Below are 14,556 nucleotides of genomic sequence, written 5' to 3'. Positions count from 1 at the left end.
GAGTCAATCGTCAGATATTGTCCAAGATTAACCTTCAGGGTGGATATAGCTCGCTAGCAGCCTCGCACCGATGACCTAGTTGATGTCATCATTTACCCAGAATGCTTTGCATGTAAATAAAATGGCCCCGTCCATGTAATACATTTTTAAAATTTTAGTTTAAAAATTATAAAAACTGAACATATTACAGTATTTTACAGTCTTTATTTAACAGCTAAAGTATACAGTATGTTTATCATATAAAGTCTAATGTTACAATTAATCGGGGATCCCTTAAAGTGTTACTATTCTTTCCTCCAAGTTTTTTTCYCTCTATCCCTCCACCCAATCAGAAGCAGAGAGGAGGCAGCTGCCCGCGTTATCACCCRCTCCAGTCTCCCGCCACGCCACACACAGGAAGTGGGAATGAGATGGGGGTGGTGAAGCTTTTGTGATCAGATGGGATGGTCGCTTCCCAGCAGGTTCTGTCCTCGCCACGCTTCTCCACTAATCAAAGAGTGCTGTGCCGTATCACTGTGTGTGAGTCACAAACACACCCAAAGTGCTTGTCATATGTTCAGCTCAGCGTGGCGTGACACGGTGAGACTTAAAACTCCACATCTCCGCTCCATTAGAAGCGGCACATCGACGCCGAGTTCAGCGCCGCTGAATGCTCAGAGTACAATAACATCGACACGGTGTTGTCCTGGAACAACCTTTAAAAAGCTTTCTACACATCAAAAGGTATAAAAAAGGGATGAATGTGCTTTTTTATATCATTTAATCTGAGTTTGTTTATTTCTGATGTACATAAAATAGAAAGCCATAACAGAAGACCTGTGCTTTCATTTGCTAAACAAGATTCACTGATAAAATAACTCTAATCTAGATAAAAAACAAGAACAGTTTTTATGTGTGAAGCCTTGTCAAGAGAGTCCCTTTAATTTATATAAAAACTYTCACAGCCACATTAACAAGATTCAAAACTTGAAATTCAAGTTATTCGTTTAAACTTTTTCTTTAATATATTCATAATCACAGATTTTCATCCTGCATACATTTACATCCTAATGGCTGGAGAATAACGTTACACTCTTTGAAGTGAATTTATGTCTCAGTCAGGAGAAATTATATAAGATAAAACGATTCTGAAAAGCTCATTCTGAACAAAGAGAAGTAAAGATGAAATCCCCAAGTGAAAATGAGACAAATGTTTGACGGCTGCAGAGTCACACTGACACTTAGAGGACTTATCGCAGCAACAGACTTGGTAAAAATGGTGTGGGTCTGTGTGTTTGTGTGTGTTTGCACAAAAAAAGAATAGACAATAGCTTACGTAAAACCTGGACATTGATGTTGGTTGGATGTTGCAACAAGACAGCAGCTGAAACAAATGAAGACATTAGTGATTATCCTCCTCTGCTAAAAACAAAAGGTAGACATAAATACTGACTTTTAAAACAAAAACACAAATATTGCTATAATTTTGTTAATTTTACAGATATTGGGATAAAATTAGGTGTAACTGAAGTTAATCCCCACCACATAATGAGTGCTAACAGATTGTGCAAGAGCTTTGTTTAAAAGTTTGCCTTTTAACTACCATTTGGAGCCAAATTTACAAGTCTATTAGTTAATATTTCATGATAGATTTTAAATGAACTTTCAAGAAATTATTGGATGCACATCCACAATGTTTTGGGCCAATTAAATTCAAAATGGCTGCCATGATAATTAGCATTAGCTAATATAAAAATGACTACAACTCTGTCGATTTTACAGATTTTTTTTGTCACTTCAGTAGAAAACGAAACTAAATATTAGTTTATTTAGTTTATTTATTTCTTCATCATCGGTGACTTTTTTAAGTGAAGAGAAAATAGAGACAGAGAGAAAAACAGAGAGAGAAGTGATTAGAAATATAGAAAGATTGAAATAGCGAATAGAAGTATATTAAATATACACCAACAAAACACAGGACCACACACCCAACATCTGTCCGCTCACCTGAAAAATAAATGTATAAATACATGGAGGGCAAATATAAATATATACACATACCCATACATATATAAAGATATACATACATACATGCCTACATTCATAAATATTGTCAGTATATACACATAGACATATATACACACTCAGTGACCAGTCAGAACCCCCCGGATCAGAACACCTGTCCGTGAGCAGTTGTGAACATGCGTGTATATACAAGATTTCTCCAATGGATTTTACAGATATTGAGCTTAAATTTAATGTGGTAGTAGCTGAGCATACTGAGTGTGACATCTTGCTGAATTGCAATAAGATTTTGTTTTACACTTCTCAACAACATGATGTGGTTGGAAATCATTGCAAAGGCGGCGTGCGATTCGCCTTCGATTTTAACAAAGTCACCRTAAAAAAACGTCACAAAGTGTCGACCATTATGAGAGAGAACGAGCATCATTAACAGAAACGTTCGGAAGCAGCCAAACCCAAATGCCATGAGAAAGTTTTGAGTTTTTCAGTCGACAAGTTGATGTGACTCATCACTGCCACCTGGCATTACCGTGTGCTGAGAAAGGATGGACGGGTGAACATGCCAGAGGCTTCCCAAAAGCTTTTTCTATCAACCCAGGAAATAAAGCTTTTTTTATTACTTGTTTGTTTATTCTAACGTGCTTCAGCCCACACAGGCTGATAAAACACAGAGCAAGAAATACAAAAATTATGCAACAGCAAGAAAATGTGTTGGCTTCATTTCTAGAACAAATGAGCAGATGAGCTTTATATGCTGGAAAATAAATATGCTGTATTAGCATCGAGGACCCAGAGAGGCCTGAGACTTTTAAAACATTTGACATTTCATTTGCAGTAATTTAAGGGAGCTGTGGTAGATCTGTGGTCATGTAATCCTGAGGCTGCGGGTTCGAGTCCAGGTCTAAAACAATTGCCAAATCWATCAAGCAAAGTCCAGTCGCTGGTGACCCTTAAAAAGAGTAGCAGCCGGAATAACAATAACTGTTTAAAGTGCCCGTGACATCAAATTTTTGTAATAATATGAATGCATTTTTGAAAGGATAACTTTGATAGCATATTGCAAATAAATAATTCATTCAGCTGAGAGCAACAGTAGCTGAGATATTCTCATGTGAAGCAACAGGAAGTGATGTCAAAGGGGAATGTTTGAAAATGAACAAAGCATTGCTACAATGACTAACAACACAAAAAGAAGAGAAAAATCTGAGGTTTCTTTAGATTATTTTGTGTCACTATAAAATAGAGATRAAAAGTCAAAGTTCAAATAATATTGTTTCACTAAACAAAGACCAGAGAGCTGCTTTTCTTAAACAGTTCCCCTTTGATGTCACTTCCTGTTTCACTTAGACTGAACCAAGTAAAAAAAAAAGGGCCAGTTATGTGACAAATAAAATCGTGTATTATGCCATGTTTTTTTTTTTTTTGTAATAAAGTCTTTGACTTTTTTTATTTGAATGATAGGCATGTCACAAACACTTTAAGACTTCATATATGAACTTTATTGGAACAGTTGTAAACCAGTGAAATAACACAGTTGATCTGTTTCTCAACAAAGTAAGAGTTAATATGTTTCTTAGTGGGTTGGACATTAAATTAGCTCAAGTCAACATTTTTGTGATTTTATCAAAGTATACACAAAGATAAATGTTGAAACAGTGGCTCTGTTTGTTTGTATTTGTATTGTGTGACTGGAGGACGCAAATATTTTGCCACTAGAGAGCAGACAAGCTTAAGACTATCTGACATGTCACCATGACATAACTATATTTTCCTAAAGTCTTCCAGACACAGATAAGGGCTCTTGTCATGAGAAAAGCTGTGTAAAATGTATTTTAAAAAGACATCTTGGTTTGAGGACTTTTGTTGCTTTTAAAAAGATTCACAAATTAACATTGATGAAAACTTAAAACCATAACTTCTGTTTGTTGAAATGTATAATATTATCGATATTACTAGATTATGTTCAAACTGAACCCAGGACTTAATCAAAAAATAAAAGCTCAGTTTTACTAGCATTTTATTCCTTTAACACTTCAAAACATTTTAGACTCATAGACCAACAAGTCCACGTGTCAAATCAAGGCCCRCGGGCCACATCTGGCCCGTTACCATTACATCCGGCCTCAAAGGTAATACTGAAATGATTTTATGGTTTCTCTTTTTTCCACTGTGTTTACTGCATTCTTCTCATGACAGCTGGACAACTTTAAAGCCAAGAAAATGAAGTTAAAATATTTCAGTAAGTTGGCGTGGAAAGTGCAACAGAGAATCAACTTTAATTATCTTTTTCTGTATGTTTTTTTTTTATGTCAAATAATTAGAGACCATTTTTCTTTTTAACTGATTTGTGATTAGGCCTGTCACGATAACAAATTTTGCTGGGCGATTAATTGTCTCACAAATTATTGCGATAAGCGATAATATTGCCTGGTGACCATTTTACAACGAATAATTATAAAAGCATAATATGTAAGTGTAATAAATCAATAAACTTTAATTTTTAAAGAAGGTTTAGCAAAGTGGACTCTGTCTCTAACAAAAAATGCACTTGAATAAAAAAACCAAAGAACAACAAAATGTAAATTAAACACCACACACAACTAAGACAGTAAATAAACAATATTAAAGAGCAGCATCTCTTTAGAGATGAAGCAAACTACACAGCCTGGTGAGGACCCACTGTTTCTTATGGGGACATAAGCCCAGTTCACATCCCATGTAAAGTGTAGGCTAGGTTTAGGGTCAAATGGTAATAGAAAATACTGGTAAATGAATGAAAGTCAATGCAAAGTCCCCATGAGGATAGAAGAACAAACGTGTCTATGTGTGTGTGTGTGTGTGTGAGGAGGGGACAGTCAGAGCGCTGCGGGGGAGGAAATCAGACAGTTCAGAGTTTTCCTCATGAGTTGTTGGGACAGCTACAGGTTTTTTGGAGTGTTTTGTTAAAACACAGATGGTGCGTTTAAGTTTCCTGTTATTTTTGGGAGCTACAGGTAAAGTCTTGACGAGTTTGTCATGGGTCTAGGGGAGTTTCAGCCCCCACCCCTTCTCCTCCTCTCTCTGTGTCTCCCCGCAGCGACATTCAGGCTCTAGTGCTCCGACACTGCAGCAGCCGCGTTCTGCTTTGAAACATTTCTTTAGTTTGTTATTGCTACGAGCTCTCATGCTAAAGCCAGAGTTCACTCCTCCCGACACAAAGAAAACAGGAGGGGAGGAGTCAGCTGAGCTCCTGTGTAGCGGAGCACAGAGAGGGAGAGAGAYGAAGTAAACAAACAAGCAGGAAAATGAAACTTATAGTCCTCATTTTTTTACTAACCTCAAAAAAAATTATCGTGCAATTAATTGATTTATTGACTATCATGACAGGCCTATTTGTGATTAAATTTGTCTTTGATAATAAATCAAAAAAGTTGTTGATAGGAATGTTTTTTTCATTAGGTTATGTATGTTCTAAAAGCTATGTGGAAAAGGTTATTCATATTTCTATAATAATTTGCTATATAACATTTTTTCAAAAAACATGGAGAGAATCTGGCCCTTGGCTTTGACCAAGGTTTGAATTTTGGCCCTTTTGTGTAACTGTTTTACACTCCTGAGCTTGTTGGAAAAGAAATTTCAGTTTCAGGACAATCGGAGCCCAAAACAGCTCCTTCCCGTTTAACAAATCTGTGACAACTTCAGGAGAAAATAGGCCCGTTATTGAAATGTCAGAGTCAGGTAATTATCCTGCTTCGACAGAAAAATGCTCCGTTCTTGCCGTGACTTCATCATGAAGTACAAACCCTTCCTCGTCATCTAACCTTTAAACAAAACTTGATGTAATGTTTCATTTCATTTCCAACAAAAGAAAAGAGCTTTAGTGGCACAAAACCTTTGTGATCCCTTCAACGCTCCACAGAAAGTCAGTAGGAGCTTCGTTTGATCAAAGCTCTTTGTTGCAGCGTCGTTGGCAGAAAGTCGACTTCAACAATTTAATCTGAACGGCCTCATTAAGGAAACCCTTTGTACCCCCTAATGCGCGTGTGTCAAACGCAAGGCCCAGGGGCCAAATCTGACCATCGTTAACATTTTTATCCGGCCCCAAATGTAATCAGAAAGAGTTTTATGTTAATGTTGAATTTAATGTTTCTCTTTATCCATTGTTTTTATGTTCTAAATGCTACATAAAACATAATATGGAAAACATAACACGTATTTCCAAAAGACTAATTTCTTCTATATATTTTTTTATAAATTTGCCATAAATTGGCCCTTGGCTTTGACCAAATTTAAAATTTTGGCCGCCTTGTGTATCGGAGTTTGACACCCCTGCCCTAATGTGTCACCACAGAATGTAAAAACATTGTAAAAGGACTTTGTTTCAGTTAAATCTGTGGTTTTCCTCCAGTTGTAACCTGTAAAAAAAGGTCAACTTTAAAGCAAAATTGACCCGAAGCCTTTGCAAACCCTAACGAGTCTCCAATTAGTGTTTTGGTAAATGGATCAGGCAGGTCCATCACTGAAGTCTTTATGAGGAACAGCTGTTACAGGAAAAAAAAACTAAACAATAAACCCAAAGGGTGGGTTTCCCCTCATGACGCCCATCAGAACGTGATAATGGAACCTCTGGGAGTGGGTTTATTGGATCCCTCCCATAGAACTTAGTTTTGTTGCAGCGGAATCCCCATCATGCCTGCTCAGACTGGTTGGGGCATGAGGTTCTTGGAGAATATTCAGGTGGGACTATATTAYAGTTACTTTACGTTAAACCCTTCAACCCAACACAATAATGATTAACTATCTGAGGAGCGGCCTCTTTCATTCAATCCGCCTCCATAAATGCGAACACTCCAGGCGTCCTGTAACGTCTTCTCTGGGGTGAGACACAGCAGATAGCAGATCCGGGGCTGATAAGACCTGCAAGGTGTCGATCCACGAGCCTCGCTGCAGCACCAGACATACTCTGTGCAGAAAAATGTGACTCACGCATCCCAACGTGCACGACCACACACGTAAACCTCGATGAATCATTACTTCCAATATAGAAGTGGCTAAACTCTGAGGCGGCAGTAGCTGGGGCCAAAGTGTGAAGCATAAAACTGTGAAATAAACAAGGTCAAGAGTCAAACTGAAACAGGAAATCTACACAAGACTGTCTTTAAAGAACAACCTAAACTTACACTCATCTCGTGTTAAGTCATTTTTCTTAGAACAAAATGTAGCTGGTCGTTGTCTTTTATAGTATCTGAATGATATTTTAAAATGTAAGAGTTCATCTAAAGGTATTTTATCTGTACTATAATTGTATCTGTGTATAACTATAATTTGGTTTATCGTTTTTGTTTTTATTGTTCTTATGATCATGCATTCCTTTTTGTCTTTTTATTATTTGTATTATGTGCAACGACAGATGTTTTTAAATGTGCTATTTAAATGTGCATGGTTGACTGCACAGACAAGAAAACAAAACAAACCTGTCATTTTATCACATATTTTTGAATGAGGACAGAAAATGATGGTGGATAGCAGCCATTAACTGTAAGAACTGGCAACCCTCGGTGTATCCACAGATTTGCACTGCACACATTTTACAAGGTAAGAATATTAACAATTATATACTTCATAATTGTGCTGGATGATAATTCAGTATCGATATATGTCAGGGTAGAAAATCTTTTATGACTTTAAAGAAATATGATAGATATTCGTCACATCAGTGCTCAGTGTTACCGCTCTGTTTACATAACAATACCACGCCAAAATTAGCTCAACGGTTAACAAGCACCCACACACACACAGCTGAAAAAGAAGCAGACGAAATAGCTGATTTGAAGGAAAAGACTAAGCTCAGTGGCGTGGACGTGTTTCGGGTTTTGAAGGTTCGATGAACTTCCGAGTTACAAAAAAAAACCTGATTTGGTTTGTTGTTTAAACGAGTCGCTGGCTTTGTTTTATTTCTGGTAGTTTCTACGATAAAACTGAAAACACCCGAGGGATAAAAATAATCGGTGTGTCCGATAAACAAACAAAAACAACCCTTTCTGTACATAATGTGTCAACAAATCAAGCAGCTGTTTGGCCTGAGAGTATTTATCACCACTTTTGTAAAAAATAATAATAATAATAAAATACGTAGAAAACACTGAATATTTTGTATCTGTTTAAATACTTTCAGTTTATTCAATGGCTGTTTTTAGGAAGAGGGCTTAATCTCTTAATCTTTCCGGTGAGAGTTGGACTCCGCCAAGGCTGCCCTTTGTCACCGATTCTGTTCATTACTTTCATGGACAGAATTTTTAGGCGCAGCCGAGGTGTTGAGGGGATCCGTTTTGGTGGCCTTAGGATCGCATCTCTGCTTTTTGCGGATGATGTGGTCCTGTTGGCTTCATCGGAACGAGATCTGCAGCTCTCGCTGGAGCGGTTCGCAGCCGAGATGAGGCTCAGTGCCTCAAAATCCGAGGCCATGGTCTTGAGCCGGAAAAGGGCAGAGTGCCTTCTCCGGGTCAGGGGGGTCGCCCTGTCTCAAGTGGAGGAGTTTAAGTATCTGGGGATCTTGTTCACGAATGGGGGAAGAACGGAGCGGGAGATCGACAGGCGGATTGGCGCAGCGTCTGCTGTAAAGCGGGCGCTGTACCGGTCCGTCGTGGTGAAGAGAGAGCTGAGTCAGAAAGCGAAGCTCTCGATTTACCGGTCGATCTACGTTCCTACCCTCATCTATGGTCATGAGCTTTGGGTCATGACCGAAAGAACGAGGTCCCGGATACAAGCGGCCGAAATGGGTTTCTTCCGCAGGGTGGCTGGGCTCTCCCTTAGAGATAGGGTGAGAAGCTCGGTCATCCGGGGGGAGGGACTCAGAGTAGAGCCACTGCTCCTCCACGTCGAGAGGAGCCAGTTGAGGTGGCTCRGGCATCTGGTAAGGATGCCTYCTGGACGCCTCCCTGGTGAGGTRTTCCGGGCACGTCCCACCGGGAGGAGGCCCCGAGGAAGACCCAGGACACTCTGGAGGGACTATGTCTCTCGGCTGGCCTGGGAACACCTTGGAGTTCCCCCGGAGGAGCTGGAAGAAGTGGCTGGGGAGAGGGAGGTCTGGGCCTCCCTTCTGAAGCTGCTGCCACCGTGACCCGACCCCGGATAGGCGGAAGAAAATGGATGGATGGATGGGCTTAATCTTTTAGGGCACTTCATTTTCAAAGTTGCATCGAGTGGAACTTTTTCGGACGGTGGAACAGAGTTGATGAGTTCTCGCTGCTGTTGGCACCACTCTCTACGGCACATTTTACAGCGGACCATGGCTAAATTGGCAAAAACAACGAGGGGAAAACAGTTACAGTCGCTCTGTTCCATACTCCCATCCCTCGCTTCAGACGCCAAMCATGGCGTCTCCACCACGTGATTAGTTGCAAAGGGTCCATACAAATAAAGTTGAGTTGAGATAATTAAATGAGCTGAAATATTTGCTTCTTGTTAAAAATTGGATTCAAAATTATATTTAATAACCAAAGCTTTTCAGAAGTTATGCAACTCTCCATATAAGCAGATTCATGCTTGATAAGAAGAAGAAATACAAGTCTAAAGACGAAATAATAAAATAAATAAATAAATATGAAGTTTTAGAACAAAAATTATCTCAAACTGCTGCTGGCAAATCAAGTTGGCTTTTTGTTTTGTTTTTATTTTTTCATTGGAACCTTATTTGTCTTTTATCAAAGCTTACTCATCTCCTCGGCAGTAATTTCAGTAGAAATGAAAAGACAAATCCCCCCTTTTTTCTTGTCTGACAAATGATCAGTGAGTCATGCAGACAGACAAAAGCAGAAGGAGGTGGGCCTCTGCAAATGTTTGCATCTCACAGACGACTGTGACTGAGGAGAATAGGAGGAGAGTGTGGGGGGGGGGGGGGGATCAAACTGACTCTCCGCTGGAGCAGGACGCCATCTAATGGTCGCAGAGAGGGGGGGAACGGTCAGCCGTCAAACTGATGACAGAGGAATTCTCAGAGTTTCCCACGGCAGAGCGACAGGTCTGACAGAGCAACCTTAAAGAGGCGAGGGAACCGCTGGAAGCTGTTTGAGAAAAGACGTCACTCCTCTGAGAACGTGGAGGAAAACCCTGCAGATCCAGCATAAAGATAAATAAATAAAGCTCCTGCAGAGGACTAATGGAGCCTGGGTGGACTCGAGAAAGAATTCACTCAAGTTTTAACAAAACCTGCTTAAAGAAAAATGTCGAAATTGTAGAGTCGACCCCAAGATGACCACCACAGACAAGCAATGAGGCTGTGTATTTGGTGATACATGATATATCACAACGTATCATAAGGGAGTCAATATATAAAGAGCACACCATGCATTTCATGCATAAAATCTGAATAGATTCAGTTTATGTTTATGCAATCAGAAAAACACCGAACAACAGTGAGAACTGCATTCACGTTTCTTTTTACGACATCCATCAATTAAGCTTTAATTAAAAATTGATACGGTGCCAGGAAATGAAATACTGCAATATTCATCACGGCAAAAACACAAATATGGATATAATTCAAATTTCTTACCTGCCCAAAAAATAATTAAATAAAAAAAAGCTAAAATCTGGCGTGGTGGTTCTGACCCCCGTCATGAACATATACAAGTTTAGGGACTGAATGAAGCGGCCACGACCCTCTCTGTTAGCTAAATATCTCATCAACCATAGGACAGATTTTTAGGAAAATTCATAGGACGTAACGACGAAGCTGATTAAGTTTTTGGAGTCATCGATTCAAGCTGGCCGCCTCAAATAATCCACATTAGCCAATACAAAAACGGCTAAAACTCAGATCAGTTTTGTTAATGTGGAGCTACGATTTGTTGTGATTGGAGCTGAGACTCTTTTCTCAACACATTCCCTGCAAGATTTCAAAGAATCGCAAAGACATTTATAAGGATTATTTAAAATGGGTATAACTTCAACACTTCTTAGAATAAGCTCATTTTGTTTACATTTTTGAACATTGTTCAGCAATTTTGGAAAATTCAGAATGAATGTTTGGAGGGTGTAATTATCTTTTTTTCATTTTATATATTTTTTGGGGCAAAAACCGCTTAAAATGTCAGTGGCAACACAAAGGGAACCCAGATACATCCAGTACAACAAAAATAACCTCAATTAAAACTTAATCCAGATTACAAAATACTCTGTATCAACTGAGGCAAAAGAAAGAAATTTCATTAAACATGGGGAAATGACCTCTGCAAGAAAGATTATTATCTAGCAGATAGTAGATTCAAACAGACGAAGATTTTTTTTTCTTCTTCTTTTCGTGAGAAAAGGAAAACAGATGGAAATGAAAAGAAAGAGTCAAACAGAAGATGTTCTTTGTCTCTGTGGGGTCAAGGAGACAGAGTGAAGGAAGCAGATATGGAGGAAGGAAGGAGATAAAGGGAGGAAAGGAGAATGCATAAATATTTTGGGGAAACGCATTCCATGTTGGTCCACTCCTGAAAACAAGCTGTTTCCATGAGTTTCCCTGACGCCTCATCCTGTTGACAATTTCGAACACACATTTAAGCTTTTTATTCTTTTTTTTTTCTTTTTCTATTTTCTACATTTATTTCTTTAATGTAAATGTTTGTGGTATGCTCATATTGTATGTTTTTATTCATTCATGCAGCCTCTTGGCCAGGTCATGTTTGTAAATGAGAAGTGGTTCTCAAACAGTTTACCTGGATAAATAAAGGTTAAATAAATAAAATAAAATAAAGTTCAGCTCTGATGGAAATGACAGAACAATGCAGCTGTGGACAAATTTCACGAATAAATGTTGAAAATAAAATAAAATACACAGCAAAGGACATAAATTATCCTCAGAGCCATTATAATAAGTGGATTAAACARTTTAAAAGTCCATAAAGTGATATTTGTGTTTTTATGAATTAACTCCCTCTGAGTAAACCAGCCTGAYACAACATATTGTTTTTGTTGACTATAAAAAAAACCTCAGCTTCCTTTTCAGAGCACATGCGAGTTTTAAGCTCGTGCGGAAAGTTTCGCCTCTCTTGCTCTATTTTTTTTTTTAATTTATTTATTTTTATTATTTTAAATAGTAACCCCCTCGACTCACCGCAGCTTCCAGCCGTCTCCTGTCCTCCTGAGGGCGGGTTACCTTCTGGAGCGAGTCCCTGAAGGTGTCTCCGTCATGTAACTCGGACACACTTATCACCGCCCTCCATGTTTTATTGCTGCCGTTCAATAAGTTAGTTTACTTTTTTAGACTTCAAACTGTGACTTTACCGGGCTGCGTGCCCCGGTGACGTCGCCGCGACGTCAGGCTGCCCGCGTCACGTGACAAGAAGTCAAGCCCGTGGCACGTGATTTTTTTTTTTTTTTTTTTTTTACTGGGAAGAAGAACATGGCGGACGTGGAAGCGGCGAAATCGTTGAGCGGTCTGTTGAACGGAATCGCTCAAATGGTGTACTACAACAACAGGGACATCACAGAGGAGCTGCTGCGAAGTGAACTGTACCCGGAAGTGTCGCAGGAGGAGTTTACGGCTTTATACGGTAAAATGAAAGGGATGCTGAAGTCCCTGGCCACAGCGGACATGGACCACAGCCAGCTGGAGGCCTTTCTCACAGCCCAGACCAAGAAGCACGGTGGCGGCGGGGTGAGCGCCGAGCAGGCCGCCGCCCTCTCCCGCTTCTGGAAGAGCCAGAGGGTCCGAGTGAGGGAGAGCCTGTTGGCTCAGAACATCTGGGAGCCCGCACTCAGGGGCCTCTCCTGGAGGGTRGACCTCCAGGCTGCCGACAGCCGTGGGAAAACGGATCACAGCAGCCCGGTTGCTCTCATGGAGCTGGAGCTCGGCAGAGCTGAACGGGACTCTGAGTTTGTGTGCCTGGAGTTTGACGAAGCCAAGGTTCATCAGGTGCTGAAGAAGATGACTGACATCCAGGAGAGCATCGACAGAATTGTTCATTAAACTGCTGCGGGAGAGTCGGACAGACTTGATGAACCTCCAGATGTGCTCTCCTGTGGTTGTTTTCACCTCCTTCAGCAGAAGCTCAGAGAAACTTTCTGACATGGAAGTATTTTGTCTAATCTGCCTGGACACGTGGCAAACAGCAGAAAATAAACACAGCTTCATGTAAGGAAAAAAAAAACTAAACTCTGCTTTTACTGCTGTGTTCTCATCAGGAAGAAACATTTTATTATCTCATTGACTCAACAGAAATATATTTAGATTCAGCTAAAATATGTGACCTAATAAACTTTACTTTTGTTTTTTAAGATGGTAAAATTACCTGGTTAAAACTTGACTAAAAATACATAAATAATTGCATTCAATGGAAGAGTTTGTGACTGATCGGTTCCAGCAGAAGTTTTGTGAAATTTTCACGTTTACTTAAATGTTTGTGTTGTTTTTTCCCCAGGTTCCTCAATTGTTAATTTCCACCATACTTGTTTACGGGCAGACTTTGACCAGCCTAATGTAGGTCAAGCCTAATCTTTCATGTGATTTTCAGCAGATTTAACCAAATGTATGTTGTTTACGTTGTGTACCCATGTTTTGAAATCACGTTAAAAAAATCTCAAAAAGTACTTGAAAAATTTACCAGTTGATTGTTCAGGAAATCCTTTTTTTTTATATTTGATTTCATAAACTCAAGTATCAACTGCACTACTTTCAGTTGATAAAGCTGTAAATATAAAAAATAAACTTTCATACATATTCAAACAATGCTTCAGGGAGATTCAAGGATTCCTCAAACATGAATGAGTCAAAGCTTTTGTTGAGGTAATGACATGATATGAAGCTAAAAATAGCATACTACCCCCCCAGCCACCCCTTTAATTTGTTTTAAGTTCATCTGATTGCAAACTTATGTACTATAAGGTGAGAAGTAGTCACACCTGTTATCTGTTTCAGTAAGGGTTTTGAGCCGTACTGATGGGTAATCCTAGTGCTTTACCACAACATGGACGTTACTAAGCTTCTGGTTTTGTGTCCTGATGCATCTCAGTAATCCAGGTAAAAAATCAAAAAGAAAAAAATTGTATAGGTCCTCTGGACGGGTTCTTCTCTAATGAAACGTTTCGTCTCTCCTCCAAGAGACTTCTTCAGTCTGAGAGTTTCAGGCAAAATTCAGGCTTTTAAGCCCTGCCTCCATGTGACTGATACTCACATCACATGGCTATCGTTGACAAGGAGGAGGCCTCCGTTTTCTGTTGTCCCCCTCCTACAGCGCGGCTATTGCCAGTATCACTCCACCCCCTGTTATCAATACTGTAGGTGTTAATTAGTTGTCAACGATAGCCATGTGATGTGAGTATCAGTCACATGGAGGCAGGGCTTAAAAGCCTGAATTTTGCCTGAAACTCTCAGACTGAAGAAGTCTCTTGGAGGAGAGACGAAACGTTTCATTAGAGAAGAACCCGTCCAGAGGACCTATACAATTTTTTTCTTTTAGATTTTTTACCTGGATTACTGAGATGCATCAGGACACAATAGTGAAGATGGAATTAAAAAAAAAACTACTGGAAGCTTATTTTGGACATATCCATACTGTAATACAAACAGTTAGATCAGCTTTGTAG

At 39.5% G+C, this 14,556-nt stretch overlaps 1 protein-coding gene across 1 annotated transcript; it reads left to right on the top strand.

Annotated features, from left to right (window-relative positions):
• The first annotated feature begins 12,329 nt into the window (after positions 1–12,329).
• commd1 (copper metabolism (Murr1) domain containing 1) lies at positions 12,330–13,573 on the top strand. Its single transcript, XM_014010819.1, has one exon. It carries the CDS (start codon positions 12,374–12,376, stop codon positions 12,938–12,940), a length of 567 nt encoding a protein of 188 aa, XP_013866273.1. The 5' UTR covers positions 12,330–12,373; the 3' UTR covers positions 12,941–13,573.
• The last annotated feature ends 983 nt before the right edge of the window (positions 13,574–14,556 follow it).

This window comes from Austrofundulus limnaeus, unplaced genomic scaffold (genome assembly GCF_001266775.1).
Source record: "Austrofundulus limnaeus strain Quisiro unplaced genomic scaffold, Austrofundulus_limnaeus-1.0 Scaffold73, whole genome shotgun sequence".
NCBI lineage: Eukaryota > Metazoa > Chordata > Actinopteri > Cyprinodontiformes > Rivulidae > Austrofundulus > Austrofundulus limnaeus.
The sequence above is the reverse complement of the archived record's forward strand: the minus strand, read 5'-3'. Positions and strand labels throughout refer to the sequence as shown.